An 18,836-nucleotide genomic window follows, 5' to 3' on the forward strand; every position below is an offset into this window, starting at 1 on the left:
TATATGGCTTTCTCAACTCTATTTCCAAGCAGTCCAATTTCTTTTTCAAATGCAGAATTTATTGTTATCATCTAATTCCTAACACTTAGATACATGAACACGAGATGCGAACGTTTGCGCAATTTAGGCAAAAAAAACGTTCCAATTATAATGAAGCAAATAAGGAGGACCCAAAAACTTGATTAACTTTCAATTTCCATTTTACTGCACGACACTTCTTACGTTATAATTTAAGCAGACATTTGTACAGCGATGTCACACACACGTTGACTAAAGTGATTGATGAAACGAACGAGCAAATAATACCTTACCTCAGCTTACTCCGACGAGGGTTCGCACTTGACCGTGGCCAGCGGGGAGGCCGCCTCGAGCAGACGCTTCAAATTCGGCGACGACGACCCAGCAGTGCGAGCGGATTTCCGCGCCGGTTCCAGCTCCTGGCCACTCCTGGGACGTTTCCGCAGTTCGGCACGCAGTGCCGGCAGCGTTTCGTGGTCCGAGGCCGAACTGACGACCACTTCGTCACTGCCGCCGCCACCACTGACGGAGTCGGGCTGTTCAAGCTTGACGAGGACGCCCTCGCTGGAGCTCACTTCGTCCTGCTCTTGGGCGTACGGCTTGCCGAGTCGAATTTTGAACGACTCGGACGGTGGGGGCGCGGCGTTGACTTCGCCGCGGAGTCGCGCCAGGACGTTCGGAATTTCCGACTGGTGCTGGGCGAGACCACGGGTGATTTCGACGATCAGCTCGCGGCGTCGCTGCAGCACCGCTTCGGCCTTCTTCCGGTAGGCGGCAATGTTACGTAGGAAGTCCGGGTGGAATTTCTCGATGTGCTTCATGTAGTTGAACACGTTGAGCATGGTTTCGCCACAGTCGGCGCACTTGACCTCGCCGTATGAATGCATCGACAGGTGTCCGTTGAGGGAAGCCGACCGGCTGAACGTCTTGAAGCAGACGATACAGGTGAACGGGTGGACGGCCGTGTGGATTCGCATGTGCGTGGCCAGCGTAATTCCGAGGGAGAACTTTTTTCCGCACTCCGGGCATTTGTGGCGCTTTTCATCGTAGTGCATGGAGCGCATGTGCTGCCGGAAGCCAAAGTGCTCGTTGAAGGTCCGCGGGCAGTACACGCAGCTGTAGGTGCCCGAGCTGAGCGGAGCGGGCCCGGTGGTGGGCTGCTGGTCGAGCTGGGAGGAGCCTACCGGAGGGCGGCGTAAGCTGGAATGACATTGGAACGGGTTAGTAAAAAGATAGCCAGGAACAAACGAAAAAAATAGGGTGGCGACTCGCGTCCTATTTCTTTTCCATTTAAGTAATTGTGCAAAAAGCCTTTTTGTCATTAAAACTGTAAATCTGTTGACAATAAAAAAAAGGTTTTGTGCCTATTTGAGAAGGACCCATCAGTAGACGATCCACTCAAACGGGCTTTTCCCTTCAAACAAACAAACAAAAGCATTTGTTAAGAATGGAATTCTACATCTTTTAGTCAAAACGACATTACACACTAAGATTTTTAACAGGATTCGGTAAAGGTTACCGAATTTTCAACTGCTGAACAGTTCGGTAAACTGAAAATTATAGAATTCGGTAAAAAAATACCGAAATTCGGTAATGCCGTTCATAATTCATCATCGTACAACCGAAATTCGGTTATCTTTTTGCCTTCCTCACCTTACTGAGGAAAGGCTATAAAATCACTCGAAAAATGAACTTATTAATTTGATCTCGTAGCCCCAACTTCACGTATACATATCGACTCAGAATCATGTTCTGAGCAAATGTCTGTGTGGATGTGTGTAGGTGGGTGGACAAAAAAAAAGTCACTCGATTATCTCCGGACTGGATGAACGGATTTCGACCGTATTAGTCTCATTCGATCTGTCTTGGGGTCCCATAGGTCTCTATTTAAAATCAGCAAGTTTAGTTATGTACTTTAAAAGTTATGCTTGAAAATCGATTTTGGCGTATGTCCGGAAGATTGTAAAAAGGGTGGTTTTTGCAAGAAAACCTATCATGTTACACATTTTCAGAAAGGTATTAAAGAGACCTTTCCAATGAGCCCGAAACATTGATTTGACAACCCTGTCAAAAGTTATTAGCACTTAAGTGTTATTTATACACTTTTTGTAGGCCGGATCTCAGATATTTCGATGAAAATGACGTCCGTGTCCATCATGCTACCCATCGTTAGTTAGATAATCGAAAGACCTTTCAAACATAAAGGATCTGATAACCCTATCAAAAGTTATTAGTACTTAAGTGTTATTTATACACTTTTTTGAGGCCTGATCTCAGATATTAGCACTTAAGTGTTATTTAAACACTTTTTGGCGGCCGGATTTCAGATATTGTGATAGAAATATTGTCTGAATCTTCCATGCGAACTATCGTTGGATAGATTTTTTATCAGACCTTGCCGATGAGCCAGAAATATTGAAGGTCTGTAAACCCTATCAAAAGAAATGAGTAATAATGTTGATTTGTTAAACATGTTAAGGGGGAATGTTGCTATTTTTACTTAATGTATTGATTTTATGAATGTCAGGAAGGCACCAACCACCTAACGTTTTGTTACGTTTTGTATTATTTTTGGAAATTCTGGTGTCTTCAGAACATATTTATATATATTTATCAAACATCGGATATCCCTGTTAGAAAGATATTTTCATGTTCTGAATAATTTTAGGGACTATCCACAAACCACGTGAACACTTTTTTTGGAAATCTCACCCCCCCCCCCCCTTCGTGGATATTTTCCAAACAAAAAAAACTGTTTTGTATGGATCGTGGAAAATCGGCAAACACCCCCCCCCCCACCTCCCCAACCACTCCATATAAAAAGTCGTCTTGAGCACTTATCTCAAATTTGCTTAAAACTTCTACTAACTAAAAACCATGAACCAAACAATACAAGTTTTTACAAAAAATGTCGAAGAACTGTATCTTTTATTTTTTTTTTTCATAATTTCTTAATCATCGTTTGGGCAAGAAATACTTATTTTTCGATTTTTGAATTTTTGAATCGATAATTTGAAAATAGGATTTGAGTGGCCACCCTGAAATAATATCACTATTCTATTGCATATATAATATTTAAAAAAAATCAGATTTTCTCTAAGTTGCATTGGATTGATCTCTGTGACTTTTTAAATTTCAAAATCCAAAAAAAAAATAGTTACATAGAAAATTTAATCGCCACGTCGGGCACATCACAAAAATGGAAATGAATTTAACTTGAATAAAAAACAATCTTTTGAAACACTTTTTACAGTACAAGAACCGTAAATCGTTTATCTTTTTTGTTAGCAAATCATTTTAGAAGAAATTAACGATTGACATATTTTTTTTTTTTTTTTTTTTTTTTTGGGAGGGTGATCCAGCCGCACATCGTTGATGTTGAAACCTCTAAACTGGGCCCTCGTCCTGTCACGTCCGTCAGTAGTCTTGTCGTACATTACAACTAGAACCAGATCTGCCAATGAATTAGTACACTTCGACCAAATAAACACTGACGCTGTATGGATCTGACTCTAGAATAAATGCACAGTTGTGTGTTATTCTTAAGTCCAAAATGTTCAATTATTCATATAAGTCCAAATATTCATTTGCGGATAACTACCTAACTTGAATTGAATACAAGATTTAAAGCAACCTATCCGAAAGCTACTCTTATCTCAAATCCCCGACATTTTAATTATTAACCAAAAAAAAACGTTTCTTTTAAAACCTGTCTGGCTTCTTTAAAAAAAACAACAACAAAATAATAACAGTTGATATTTTACAAGTCGTGAATTGAAAAAGAGACGACCATTTGTTCGTCAGAATTCCAGTAGATCCTCGATTCGCAACAATGGTCGATACAATCATAATCCGACAACCGTTAGTTCAACAGATCAACGAATTTAGTCCGATATCATTTCACTATTGATTGATCGAGACTCTATGGAAATTTTGACAAATCAGAATGGTTTTTATGCTACTTGAATGAAAATCACCGATTCTGATAGAATTACTAAATTCACTGTTACTAATTTTGTCCCTAAATAACTAAAGGCAAAGTATAAAAAGTTGATATTTATAGTTAAAATCCTAAATTCTACAAACACTATTTTTTTAAACCCGCATCCTAACCTGACACCCACATTAAGATAGGGAAAAATCACATATGTAGCGGTTCATTGTACAAATGTGATATTTCCACTATCGGAAAACCTCCTGGTCTCGATGACAGCTTACCGGCCATCGATTAAGCCCTGAGACTGCGTCAAAGTGGGTTCTCATAGCATGAAGTGGTGTCCATGTGTAAAAATGGAAGCTTCAGCAATATACTGAAAACTTCGATTTTAATTCCACATCGGATCAAATCATACTCTTTGCCAAACAAGCATCAAACCTATGACACTCATTATGACAAAGCCCAGGGATTAACGATTGACATATTTAAACAATACGTTTGAGCATTGAGCCTGTGCTAAAAAATCTGCAAATCTGGCATGCATGCCTAATTCTACGTACTGCATATAAATTTAAAAAAATATTAAAAAAAATTTCAAGTTGAATTGGATTGATCTCCGTGATAGTTTTTTCCCATACAAATTCACATAGAAAATTGAATCGCTTTGCGCAAAGGTGGAACTCAACCAATCGTTCCCAAACTTTGAAATTATTTGGTACCCCAAATTAACTGAAAAAATACTGCGCTGGAAAATCGTTTTTTTTTTATTACACCCTAATGACCCATCAGGCTTGGAAGGGTTAAGCAAAATTTACGATTCTTTTAAGGTCGAATACTGGAAATTTTGTTGACAATGGCTTAGGAAACTACATATCCTATCGATTATCAACAGAAATCAGAATTGAAAGAAATATTTTAAAACAGACTTTCCAACCATTCATAGACTTCCACGATCCAGCAACCCTTCCGCGATAAATTATCTGGAATTTTCCAACATTCAAGTTACCACCCTGCCCTAGCAACTCACCTCTCCTCCAGCACGGGCATCCGACGAAGCGCTGGCATCGGCTGCTCCTGCTGCTGCTGCGTACCACGCTCCATCGCGTCCAACTGCTCCAGGAAGCTATGATCCACGGTTGCCACCGCACTGATCACAAATCCTCCCTCGTCAGCACGTTCGCCAGCAACTGGACTACGCGAGCTCCCACCAGGCACCACGGAAAGCTGCGGGCTGGAGTTGCTGTTGAGCAGCTGCGTCAGAATGGGATTGTCCGACACCGTCGAGTTGACCTCGTCATCGCCGAGGGCACTTTCCGCCGCTTCCTGTTTGACACGCGGCTCTATCGGGACCAAGTCAACCTCGGAGGAGATCTTGAGGGTTGTCGTCCCCGTCGCAGGGGATTGCGTGCGCTTGGTTATCTGCTCGCGAAGTGCCTCCCGCAGCAAGGCGTTTGCGCTGGTCGGATGCACGGTGTCCATGTGCTTCTTCAGCGTCAACTCCTTCTCAAACACTCGGCCGCACTTTTCACACTTGAGACTCTTCTTGGAGAAGATGTTCTTCTGCTTGAGGTGTACCTTCATGTGGGAGTACAGATCTTGCTTCTGGAAGTTGCGCTTGCACTCGACGCACTTGTACGGTGCCGTCTTGTCGTTGCTCGGCACGAACGGCTGGTTCGTGTTCAGCGCCACGTCACTCTCGCCACTGTTCTCCACAGGTTTACGACCGGCAACGATCGCGCTGGCGTTCGCCCGAACTCCCGATTGGAAGTGACTGCGGGCAGCGGCCGCCGAAAAGCCTCCCTGGCGCAAGCTGACCCGGTGGATGTTGACGTGCGATCGGAAGTTGACCAGCCCGGAGTAGACCGTGGTGCAGTAACGACACTCGAAGGGCGCTTCCGGAACGTGCGTCTCCTCGTGGATCAACAGCAGATCGCGGTCTTGGAATGGTTCGTCACACACGCAGCACTCCCAAAGTCCTTCGCTCGGTTTGGGAGTCAACTTGGGCAGCGACCTGGAGCTGGAGGGCGTCGATGCTGAGGGCTTGGCTTGTTGTTGTTGCTGCTGTTGTTGTAGCAGAAGCTGGCACATTTTGCGGAAATATTGGGGATCGCCCCTCGGGTCGACACCGTGCACTTGTCGGTAGTGGGACTGCAGGTTGCAAGATTGTGTGAAACGAAGCGGGCAGATCTTGCAGCGGAACGGCTTCTCGCCGGTGTGGATTCTGGAAGAAAGAATGAGAGAATACAGGAAAACTTTAGTTTTTTTTAAATGATCAAGTGGCTCTAATTTAAGTTTTACATTCGTTGAAGAATAATTTCAATCTATATTTTGATCGTCACCTTATATTTTGTTCAATACATCTTATCTATCATTTGAATTAACATTATTCCGGAATTTCATTTGAAATGTTATTTTTTTTTACTAATTAACGAACGTTAATGAACGGAATTAACAAACTGTACAGGGCCCCAAAGAAACAATATGATGATGGTCAAAATTTTTTATTCTTAAATGCCGGCATTTTTGCCGCCTTCTCACATTACAGAAAATCAGATAACTTTTTAACATTAAAAACATGAATTTTTGAACATTCAAAACATGAATTTTTGAATATATAATTATTACGTACACTTGTTTGACTGTATTTTGTAATTTTTACCTTCGAATTTACAAATGACCCATAATTAAATCAACAACAACAATCTTGGATTTTTTTGGGCTATAAGTTATTGAGTTAATAATTTTAAAAAGAAAAATGCTATATAATTTAACATTTATTTGTATGTATTTGAATTTCAAAATTTATTATTTTAAAATTTTATTCAGATTTTTTAAGTTTAGAGCAATTCCAACTCAAATCAGGAATTTTTCTGGTACTTTTGTACCCGACCCTCTCCGATTTCAATGAAATTTTGTAGACATGTTATCCTAGGCCTATAAACGCCATTTTTGTGTATATGGAGCCAATAGTACTCGAAAATAACATTTGAGGAGGGCGTAAGGTATTTAAATATTTTTGTATTTTGTAATTTAGAAATTACTGTATCTCGAAGCCGTTGCGTCGTATCAAAAAGTGGTCAATGACAAACTTGTAGGAAATTGGACGGGCTTTCTGAAAAAAATACACTGAAACAAAAATACACGCCACATCTATGAGATTAAAACTTAAATTAAAAGGTGATGTCACGATTTTTTTTGTTCAAAATTTTTGAGGAAATACCCTAAAATGTTGTCAAAAGACTGACGAAAAATGCAGGTTGGTATGTCTCTCCTAAAAAAATACAAAAATCATTTACTAAAACTGTTTTTTTGAAAAGTGGTCTAAACGTCAAAATTTAAAAAAAAACCAGTAGTGGGAATCGATTCTCCTGACAATTTTACATAAAAGTCTCCATATTGACCATTGTCTTATGTCCAAATCCATGGGAAGATACAGCGGTTTTAAAAATAAAAATGTTGAAAAAACGGGTTTTTTTGTGGTTTTTGGCAATTTCTATATGACAGATTTGGTTTTTCAGTCTCGTAAATATTTATACCGGAAAGTTCGTCCAATTTCCCTTAACCCTCTCACGCCCATGGTTACTCCAGAGCACCACTAATTTTTGTCTTCAAAATTAAATTTATCTACAACCATGCATTTTTTCAACCTGGTTCAACCGGTATTAGTTTGTACAGAATGTTAACTTATCACCATTAAAATTTCATCCAGTTTGGCCCAATCAGTTACGAGTAATGAAGAAAAACGTAATAAATCTCGATTATGCTCTGGGAGGGAAGGGGTTAAGTTTGCCTTTGACAGCATTTCAATTGGATGTAAGGGCTTACAGATATAAGTTTAACTGCATTGCTAATAACTGAAAATAGATTTTTTTTTCAGTGTGGTAGAAACTAGGATAGTAAATTTGCTTACGTAAATATAAAAACGATATAAATCAAAAAGCTGTCAAAGACAAACTTATGGGAATTTGGACGAGCTTTCCGGTAAAACTATTTACAAGACTGAAAAACCAAGTCTGTCATATAGAAATTGCCAAAAACCACAAAAAAACGTTTTTTCAACATTTTTATTTTTAAAACCGCTGTATCTTCCCAAGGATTGGACATAGAACAATGGTCAATATGGAGACTTTTATGTAAAATTGTCAGGAGAATCGATTCCCACTACCGGGGTAGTGCGGTGCCTGTGGGGACGCGAAGTCCTGTTTTTTCGTGTTATTTTCCGTCTCTTTTGTGTCGCTGTTTGAGTGCAGAGTGTATAATTGACAAAGGGAGCGCGTGGTCGTAAAAAATATTCGGAGTGAAAAGTGTTTTTTTTGTGTGCCTTTTGTTTCGCATTTTTATCGTGTATTGTGTGCTGCGAGGAGAAGATTACCCTCTGTATATGCAGCGTCATCAGTGCATAATTGACAAAGGGAGCGCGTGGTCGTAACAAATATGCGGAGTGAAAAGTGATTTCTTTTGTGATTTTCAAAGCCCTTCCTATATCATCGTTGATCGGAAGGCACGGCGTCGAGTGGATTGTGTTTAAATTTTTCGAATAAGGTTTAATTTTTTTTTTGCGGTGAAAAAGCCAATTCTATATAATGAACGAAAGACGCACTGACAATTTGGATCGTTGAGTTAATAGTGGAGCAAAATAACTGTGTGTGAGTGACTTTGTGTGTTAACCAGAAAGACCTTCCCATAGCATCGTTGCTCGGAAGGCTCGCCGACGGGTCTGTTATGAAAGTCCTCCCCATAGCGTCGTAGCTCGAGAGGCATCGAAAAGCCAATACCTTATCCCACTAACCCAAAAAAAAAATTAATCACTTGATGCTTGAAGGAGATGCTGTGGATTCAACGGTCTCAAGCGGTATCAACAAGTATATAGCGAAAAACTATGTGCTTGATGAGTCTGCAACTTCAACTATCGGACTAACATTCCTCCCTTTCGTTGAACTGCAGGCTTCTTGGGAGGGCGCCGGTATTGACTAATAAAGTCGGGGTCTTCAGGGGTTAAACAGTGAACGGATGGTTGGCTCCCACTGATCATTTTTGATTCATTGTTTAACTTCAGCTGATCTGTCAATAACGGAGTAGCAGCTCATTGTCAGTCAACCATGCTCATGCTCAAATTGTCAGGAGAATCGATTCCCACTACCGGTTTTAAAAAATTTTGACGTTTAGACCACTTTTCAAAAAAACAGTTTTAGTAAATGATTTTTGTATTTTTTTAGGAGAGACATACCATCCTGCATTTTTCGTCAGTCTTTTAGTAGCATTTTAGGCTATTTCCTCAAAAATTTTGAACGAAAAAAAATCGTGACATCAGCATTAAATTTAAGTTTTAGACTTAAAAATCAAAAAATCTCATAGATGTGGCGTGTATTTTTGTTTCAGTGTATTTTTTTTCAGAAAGCTCGTCCAATTTCCTACAAGTTTGTCTTTGACCACTTTTTGATACGACGCAACGGCTTCGAGATACTGTAATTTTTAAATTACAAAATACAAAAATATTTAAGAGGCACTTTTTGTAAATATTGCTCGGATTGTTCTAGAGGTCGTATCGAGGTGCTCCGATTTGGATGAAACTTTCAGCGTTTGTTTGTCTATACATGAGATGAACTCATGCCAAATATGAGCCCTCTACGACAAAGGGAAGTGGGGTAAAACCGGCTTTGAAATTTGAAGTCAAAAAACATAAACATCTTAAAATTGCTCGCGTTTGCGTAAAACTTCATCAATTTCAACTCTTTTAGATGCATTCGAAAGGTCTTTTGAAACCCTTTAAAATGTGCCATAGACATCCAGGATTGGTTTAACTTTTTCTCATAGCTTTTGCAAATTACTGTTAAAAATGGATTTTTTTAAAACCTTAATATCTTTTTGCAACAGCCTCCAACACCAATATTCTATAGTTCAAAAGTTAGTAAATTTCATGGATTATAAGCCTACGGAAATAACTTTTTGGCCAATCGCAGTTTTTCTCATAGTTTTTCGATTTTTCTGTATCAAACATTTGACAACGTTAGTTTTTGCCCTGTATGCTTCCATAGCGGCACTTTTTGGCCTCAATTTTGTCATATTCGGAATCCTCGGAAAATTTCACGTTCGTTAGAAGTATTGGAGTTGTAAATTGGATTTAAAAAAATAATTAAATAAAACATTTTTGAAAAAAGAAATTGATCTTATTTACTCTTTGATTAATACGTCAAATGCTGTATCAAGTAGGCGAAACCCTGTTTTACCCCTAATCCAACAAATTGTTAAAAAATATTTTAATTCATTCTAAATGGCATTTTTTCCAATCAAATTTACCATTCCAATACTTCTAACTAACGTGAAATTTTCCGAGGATTCCGAATATGTCAAAATTGAGGCCAAAAAGTGCCGCTATGGAAGTCTACAGGGCAAAAACTAACGTTGTAAAATGTTTGATGCAGAAAAATCGAAAAACTATGAGTAAAACTGCGATTGCCCAAAAAGTTATTTCAGTAGGCTTATAGTCCATGAAATTCCCTAACTTTTGACTTATAAGAGGCTAATAAGTGTTGGAGGCTGTTGCAAAAAGATATTTTGGTGCTGTTTGGTTCAAAATTGTGTGCTCTTTCAAAAAAGCCTATAACATCCAGTACTTTGTTCTAGAAATCAAGAGTAAATCCAGTTTTTTCGCGAAAACTTAACACGTAGCCTTATGTATGGGACAAACTTCAAATGCGTTTTTCTCAGCTTGCTGTTTTTTCATATGGGACATTTATGCAAACATGGGCAGTTCATCTTATGTATAGACAAACAAATGCTGAAAGTTTCATCCAAATCGGAGCACCTCGATACGACCTGTTACACATTGGTGAAATACTCGCTCTTAATTAACTTACGCCCTTCTCAAATGTTATTTTCGAGTACTATTGGCTCCATATACACAAAAATGGCTTATATAGGCCCAGGATAACATGTCTACAAAGTTTCATTGAAATCGGAGAGACTCGGGTACAAAAGTACCAGAAAAATTCCTGATTTGAGCTGGAATTGCTCTATAGGTTTTTTATTTCCCTCTGGTTTTCTTCATTTGGAGCAAAAAATAAAATCCGTCTATTTAATTTCAAGATACGGTCCGGTACGGAGAACGGAAGGATCACGGACAAGAAAAGATGCGCATTCTTTTCGTGGCCTTAATCTTACATTCTTAAATTCTAAAATTCTAAAATTCTAAAATTCTAAAATTCTTAAATTCTTAAATTCTTAAATTCTTAAATTCTTAAATTCTTAAATTCGTAAATTCGTAAATTCTTAAATTCCTAAATTCTTAAATTCTTAAATTCCTAAATTCCTAAATTTCTAAATTCCTAAATTCTTAAGAAGATTCTTGTGAGATTTTCTCACAATGTGACGTAAACGACAAATGATCACAAATCAAAATTAATTTTATTGAAGTTCATATTTCCAAGCTGTGAACGTGATTTTTTTCCATAAACATTCGAATGGGACAAATTCATTTATAAAAAAAATATTTTTTCAAAAATAGTTACCCATTAGAGCATTATTTGTTCATATCGAGAAGATCACAGAGCAGTACTTATAAATATGTCGTTTACGTCACCTTGTGAGAAAATATCATGTTTTTCATGAAATTTTATAAACAAATATTGTTTTTGAGCGTGCAAAATAAAAATATCCAAAATATGTGCTTTCCCGTTTGTAATCATAGTAGCCAATGTTTTATGGTAAAAACGCTTATATACCTACTAAGAATTTTGAAAATCGGTCATTTTTTGTTCACTAAAATGCAAATATCTTGGCTTTGCAAGGACATAAATTGAATGTGTAAAAAAAGCAAAATCATCTCCGTAAAATTTTCTTTAAGCTGAATGCTTATGTTTTGGCTGCAAAATTTTTTGGCTCGTTTTGGGGAGTGATTTTTGATTTTTTTTTTAGATAAAAAATACCTTTTTTCCCTTAAACGCCCTGCCATGCCAAAACACAAGCTTTTATGGACTATGTCTGTACAGGAATTTGTTCAGGGGAAATTAAACTACAATTTAAAGCCCAAGGCGACCAAATTTGAATAACTTTAGTATGATTGTTACGCGCATTTCTGAAAAATACTCGAAAAATGCACATTTTTCATTCAAACTCCGCGCGCTAGTTGTAAACCATTTTTGGGAATTTGTTGTTGTATGAAAACATTGTTCTTGACATCCTAATCTATCATTCTAGGGGTGAGCACCAAAGATTTGACAACTTTTCATTTTTTTTGGGACGGCCTATTGTTCATGGATAGCCAAACATTTTGAGAGAAACATGCTGATGCATTATTTGAGCCAATTAGGGCCCAAGTTTCCATTTTTGTGTTTGCTAAACCGAACAATGTTCACAAAGCTAACAACTCTCACACTTTCTTCACTCAACTGATCAAAATGTCTAAGACAAAACTACAACTTTGTTTCCCCCTCCTGGCACGTGCCACCTTCTGTTCTCTGTCTCCTCACCTCAGGTGAACCTTCAGGGCGGACGGCTCAATGAACGCCTTATCGCACAGCCGGCAGACACTGGGACGCTCCCCGGTGTGAATCTTCTGGTGCCGTTGCAGATGATACGCCGTGTCCAACACCTTCCCACACACATCACACTTGTACTGTCTTTGCGCTTCTAGAGCGTCCTTATTACTAACGATGCCGCCACAACCTCCACCACTATCACTATCGACTTCACGGCCACTTCCGTCGTCGTCGTTGTCGTCATTCGAAACTAACTTTGGCTTCACCGGACTGTCATCCAGGTCGATCTGGTGCATCTCGAGCAGCTGCTCTTCGTCGAGACCGTCGCCACCGCCGTCCTCTGCCGCGTTGTCCTCTTCTGCGGCGTACGTTTCACCGACTGGAAAGTAGAAATCGGGCTCCACCTTGATCTGCTCGGACTCCATTTTTCGGGACCTCCAGCAGTTTCCTGGTGTGGCACACTTCCTGCAAAAACATTTTTGGAGAAACAGAGAAAAAAGAGAGAGACTTGGTTAAACAAAACTTGCCTGTTTGACAAACATTCACATTGTATTTAGGTGAAAGACGACCGACGACGACGACTCTGCTACCTTGGCCAATCGGTCGAGATGACCTCGTGGTCGGTCGGCAGGTCGGACAATTGAGCAACACCCCTTCAGCCTCTAGCTCCACCAACCACCAAGAGTGTGTCTGGGGCAATCGTGGCGGTGGTGTTGTGCTTTGACATCAACCCACTTTTTTTTGTTCGTTTGTTTCGCGCTGAATGTTGATCATTCCAATTAATATCTGGGCCATCGCGACCGAGGCCCAGGCGGGTGCGCGCTCTCTCGTGTGAGAGGAAGAGCGCGCCTGCTGAGTCAGCCAATCGCGTGGCGCGGAGAGAATGGTTTAGGAGAGAGGGCGAGAGGGCTGAGTCGGTGCAGGGCAGGGCTACGATTTAACAGAAATAACTTTATTTCAATTGACTGTCAATAAATATCACAAATATAATTATGGCGTCCAAATTTTACTAAAATTGGGTAGCAGAACTCGAATTTGATGAAACAAGAAAATAAAAAAATGGAAAAAATTGTTTATGATTCTATTATCCGAAGTCCGATGCAAACCTTTGGATAATCAAAACTTCGGATAATTGAGTCTGGTTTGTACTTAAAAATCTTTATTTTTTAAACGCATACCACGCTTGAAAAACATTTTGAACATAATTTCAAATTGATTACACAATCAAGACGAACATTTCAAATGGTCGTAATATTGAATGTTTGGCCCTTTTGAAATGTTAGTTTTCATTAAAAAAAATTCAAATATTCGGGGACTTAGAAAACTTTAACTTCTGTTTATTTTTTAATCGAAAAACTGCTAATATTTTGCTGTAATCAAACTTTCGGTGACCATATCTTGAAAATTCATAACTCGGAGGACACATTTTTGACGATACTTCTCTATGGCTGCAGGTTTTGATCCCCTAAAATATATAAACAAAATCTTGAAAATAAAAAAAAATAATTTTGGGAAATTGGGTTTTTGTGAAAAAAAAACCGGATTTTTTCGCAGTTTTAGTGAAAAAAGTTGATTTTTTGCCAATTTCGTCATTCTCCGGTTTTTGCGCGCGGCGCGTCAAAAAACACGGATTTTATTTTCAAAAAATCGTATCTTGGAATCCTGTTAATGAACTCCTCTCATTTTTTGGTATATTACGTAAAAATGTCCGGGGAATCCGATAAAAATATTTCCAGACATAGGCTCTTTGGTCCAGATACCGTCAAAACGGCATTTTAAAGTTTCATACGCCCTTTTCATATGTTAGGCTAGATTTTTGAAACTTGTAACTAATTTTCTTTGAAAGGCCAACTTATCACCTTTCATTTGCGTATAAGACAATTGAAATCGGTTAAAATGGCGAGGAGTTATGATTTTTTGAACAAAGTGGTTTTTGCGAAAATCGACGAAAATTGCCATTTTCAGACCACCCTATCACGCCGTAGGTCACCCTAATGGCCAAACAAAAAATACGGGTCTAATTATTTCGGCCAGGGAACCCCCAGAAAAATTTTGAGCCCGATCCGAGCTTGTTTTTTCCATGCTGTTTTCATGGGGAATTGCTTGTATAATAAAACGAAAAGTAGAACATGGATGAAGAGCATTTAGCTAAACCACTTAATTGTAAAAGAAATGTAATTATTACAAGAATGTTCAATAAAGATAAATTTGGAGCCTAACATTTCAAAAGGGCACATAACTTTTGTAAACAATAGTGTATCCCTTCCACTCAAATGACAGTTTACACAAGATGTGAAAGGGACACACTCTTGGTTAAAAAAGTTATGTGCCCTAATGAAATGGCAAGCACGATTTAATTTAAAAAGGGGGTATTCCTGAGGTCGTTTTTTATTGTCACCCTTTTATATATGGGTTTTTGGGTTCAAACATGAAATTTAAGCATTTGTTCTTAGCAGCATTTGATCTTTGAAGCAGTGATCGCGGTATTTGTAATCCAAGATGGCAGCCAATATGACGGGTATGACATTTTGAGAAAATGTATTTGACTTATATGGGGTCGCTAGATTCGTATTTCATTTTAAAAAACAAGCTAATTTTTTCAAACATAGATTATCAGAAGTTCTTTTAAAACCTTCGGAAAATCGAAACAGCGTTTGATTGAGGCTTCGGATAATCAAGTCTGGACTATACTAACTATTTTCGATTTACGAAAGAATTTCTTTAAGATTTGCTTCTTCTATATCAATTTTCCTGTTATGCCCAGATTTACAAAAAAAAAATCCAAATCTTAAATGATCAAAAAGGCAGATTAAAAAAATAGTTCATACAGCTATTGTCAAAGTCTTACACAGCATGTTTTAAAGAACAAACATATTAGAAAAAATAGTCAGCGCTACTTTCACAAGTGTCTTGGTAAATGATGTGATGTGAGTAATTGACACTTAATCTCATCAAAATATGCAAAAGAAGACAAGAAAAAACTTATGTAGAAAATCGCATTAAAACTCATTAAAACAACTCAACCCCTAATTAGTCAAATTTTAATGGTTGATTGTCTATAACTAGGGCTAGTGATTATTCACGGCGAAAAAAATGAAATTACGCGGCATGCCAATTTCAAAACATTGGAATTTCACGGCAATTTCGCGGTACTCAAAAATCTGCCTAAAATTAACGCAAAATTGTCTTATTTAAGAGTAGTTGTGTACAGGAAAGTTACTAAAAAAGTAATCAGTTGTTTAAGATACAAATATTATCCCCTGACACAATGTTTTTAAGACAGTACGAAAATTGTGAGTTCAATTTCGTGAAATTTTGCCAAATAAAAAATAATCACAGCTATACGATAAATCCACTCACATTTTGTTTGCAAATGGTTTTCAGGAATAGTGAAATTTGAGTATTTAGCCAAAATTTCATTTAAAACAGTTTTGTTTACCATTTCGTCGCTTGTGTGCTTTATTGTGATGCGTCTGCTGTAAACAGATAGGACGTGTCACAAGATAGCACACAAGCGACGATTCGTTATTGATAAGTCCAGAAAATTAGAAAATGTTGCAGTGCTTAAAACACTTCCTAAAAACATAAACAACTATATTTTTGTACAAAACTTCCTTTTTACAGAGATTCAAAAATTAATAGCAAAACTGCTCTGCAGTTTTTTCTTTGCAGTTTTGAAAATCGTCCGTTTACATTTTGTGTGAAATGTTAAATCATGCTTTGAACGTCAAATTGTATTATTCAAATCATGTTACAACCAAAGCTTATTTCGCTGGAACTTTTCGTAAAACATAGTAATAAACAATATTTTCAAAAATGAGTCTCAAAATGCATGTTGAAATTCTTGTGTATTGCTTAAATAAAAACGTTACTTAATCCACCTTTAGGTGGTTGGTGCCTTCCTCACATTCATAAAGTCAATACATTCAGTAAAAATAGCAACATTCCCCCTTAACATGATTAACAAATCATCTTTACTGATAGGGTTCGCAGTATAAATAACACTTAAATGCTAAATACTTTAGATAGGGTTGTCAGATCTTCGATGTTTTAGGCTCATTTGAAAGGTCTTTTGATTATCATACTAACGATGGGTCACATGATGGACCCGGAAATCATTTTTATTGAAATATCTGAGATCCGGCCTCCAAAAAGTGTATGAATAACACTTAAGTGCGAATAACTTTTGTTTTGGGCTCATTGGAAAGGTTTTTTTAAAACCTTTCTGAAAATGTATAACATGATAGGTTTTCTTGCAAAAACCACCCTTTTTACATTCTTCCGGACATACGCCAAAATCGTTTTTTTAGCATAACTTTTGAAGTACTTAACTAAACTAGCTGAATTTATAGAGAGACCTATGGGACCCCAAGACAGATCGAATAAGACTAATACGGTCAAAATCCGTTCATCCAGTCCGGAGATAATCGAGTGACATTTTTTTTGTCCACCCACCTACACACATCCACACAGACATTTGCTCAGAACATGATTCTGAGTCGATATGTATACGTGAAGGTGGGTCTACGAGGTCAAATTAATAAGTTCATTTTTCGAGTGATTTTATAGCCTTTCCTCAGTAAGGTGAGGAAGGCAAAAACAACTCGATATTCAAATACACTTAGGGACAATTGGTTAATTAATTAATAAGAATTTCGCGGCATTTCACGGTATTAGCGAAATTTAACGGATTACGCGGTTTCCGCGAAATCGCGTGTGATTTTTCGCGATTTCGCGGAAACCGCGTAATCCGTTAAATTTAGCTAATACCGTGAAATGCCGCGAAATTCTTATTAATTATAACTATAACATTATGAAATGTATTTTTCCAATATTTAATCCTAGCCGTACTGTCCGCCTCCTTTGTTAAAATTTAATCCAGATCATTTTCGAGAATTTTTGGGGTTGAACGTACAAGAAGAACGAAAAAACAGTCAAAAATTGTCTAAAAAAACTGAAATCAAAAAAATGCATCAAGCGACAAAACGAGTTGAGCACAACCCTGCCCTGCTTTGGCTCAATGTTTTCAAAGAGAGTGATAGTGTGAGAGCGAGATCGAGTGAACGCTCTCTTGCGGCAACAACGTGCACACGAGGTTTATTGAAAATAGGGCAAGAGCGCGCGCGCACGCTTTCGAGAGTTTGTGATGTGTAAGCCAAAAAGTACACAAACAGAAAACACATATTTCGCAGTGTCAGTCACAGATGTTTGTAAATTAATCGCATTAGAAAAGAGAACAAGAGAGAGAGAGAGAGCGTGCGAGAGAGAATGTGCACGAAATGCGAAAGATAGTGTGGCGATCTGGCCCCTAATGCCGCCGCCTTAAGAGCACACTACTATCCTACTAAAACGAATAATAATCGGCTCGAAATTCGAGAAACGAGACGAACACGATCTCGCTGCTGCTGCAATGCAACTTGTGAAGGGTTTTTTTTTCGCTTCATTTTCATTTATTTCTACTTCTTTAAATTGTGTGTGGAAATTATGCTTTGGTTTCGTTTCGAAATCTCTTCTCCTCTCCTCTCGCTCTCTCTTCAATCTACTCTTAGTGCGATGGATGTAACGCTGCGCGCGCACGCCAAGTGTTTTTGGGGTCCATTCATAGGTGAGCTGAGAGACACATTTGTGAAATTTGTGAACGTGTGCCTGATCTCATGGTTGACCCATTCATCTGATTCGGGTTAGTAGTTCATGGCCTGATTAGTGAGCGGTTTTATTTTTCCGGGTGTGAGGCGTGGAATATCTTAATGAAGCCAGATGGATTATGAAAGTTCTGACTGTATGAAAACTTGAATTTTGTGGTTTGTGAGAGAAACTTTTATATCCTGTCTATTACTTTGGTTTTATTTATGTCGAAAACAAGTTATTTAAATTTTAAATTTGTGGCAATATTGAAGACGTTAATCCACAAATATTAATATGTTAAAATAAATTTACTAAAAAATGGAAAAACAATTTCTGCAAAATGTCATACAAAAATTCTAGAGCTATTTTTTTAAAGGTGATGAACTTTTTAGATAGGAGAAATGTAATGATATGAGGTGGTAGAATAGGCCAAATACTACACCCACAGTAGAAAGCCGAGTGAATAGCTCTACCAAAATTAAATGGAAGAATAAACCTCTCGCGGGTGAACCACCACGAAATTGTATTCATTTGTTTATTTACACAGTTCATCCAATTGAGTGGCTTATATTGCCAAAATGACCATCGCATAGTCATCTAACTTTGTTGGCCGATACGTCAAAGGCGCGGTTCGGTTAGTCAAAGGTCTTGGGTTCGAGTCTCGATATCGGCACATTTTTTTTGGTTGATGAGCTGTTTTGAAAATGAACCCATGAGAACAACGCTCTCGTCAATCTGGGTGATCATGTTCTTTATTCTCTCGGATGGCGCTTCCCAAC

At 38.2% G+C, this 18,836-nt stretch overlaps 3 protein-coding genes across 9 annotated transcripts in view; 2 read left to right on the forward strand and 1 right to left on the reverse strand.

The window, feature by feature from the left end:
- The window catches only part of LOC120431017 (clavesin-2-like), a 292,456-nt gene that overhangs the window by 151,735 nt on the left and 121,885 nt on the right, over positions 1–18,836 (forward strand). The window lies entirely within an intron of this gene.
- LOC120431313 (protein Star) overlaps positions 1–18,836 on the forward strand; it is a 236,535-nt gene that overhangs the window by 54,936 nt on the left and 162,763 nt on the right. The window lies entirely within an intron of this gene.
- LOC120431360 (zinc finger protein 271-like) overlaps positions 39–18,836 on the reverse strand; it is a 38,959-nt gene continuing 20,161 nt past the window's right edge. For 3 of the 6 annotated variants that reach the window (XM_052708998.1, XM_039596490.2, XM_039596489.2), the window contains 3 exons: positions 12,424–12,897; positions 4,983–6,176; positions 40–1,218 (listed from right to left, as the gene is read on the reverse strand). In XM_052708998.1, the coding sequence (XP_052564958.1) occupies positions 318–1,218; positions 4,983–6,176; positions 12,424–12,857 (2,529 nt within the window). In that variant the 5' untranslated portion in view covers positions 12,858–12,897 and the 3' untranslated portion in view covers positions 40–317. Of the gene's footprint in view, positions 1,219–4,982; positions 6,177–12,423; positions 12,898–12,978; positions 13,355–18,836 lie in introns of those variants that run through there. The other 3 variants (XM_039596492.2, XM_039596491.2, XM_039596488.2) reach the window with 3 other exon arrangements.

Source organism: Culex pipiens, chromosome 2, assembly GCF_016801865.2.
Source record: "Culex pipiens pallens isolate TS chromosome 2, TS_CPP_V2, whole genome shotgun sequence".
Taxonomy (NCBI): Eukaryota; Metazoa; Arthropoda; class Insecta; order Diptera; family Culicidae; genus Culex; species Culex pipiens.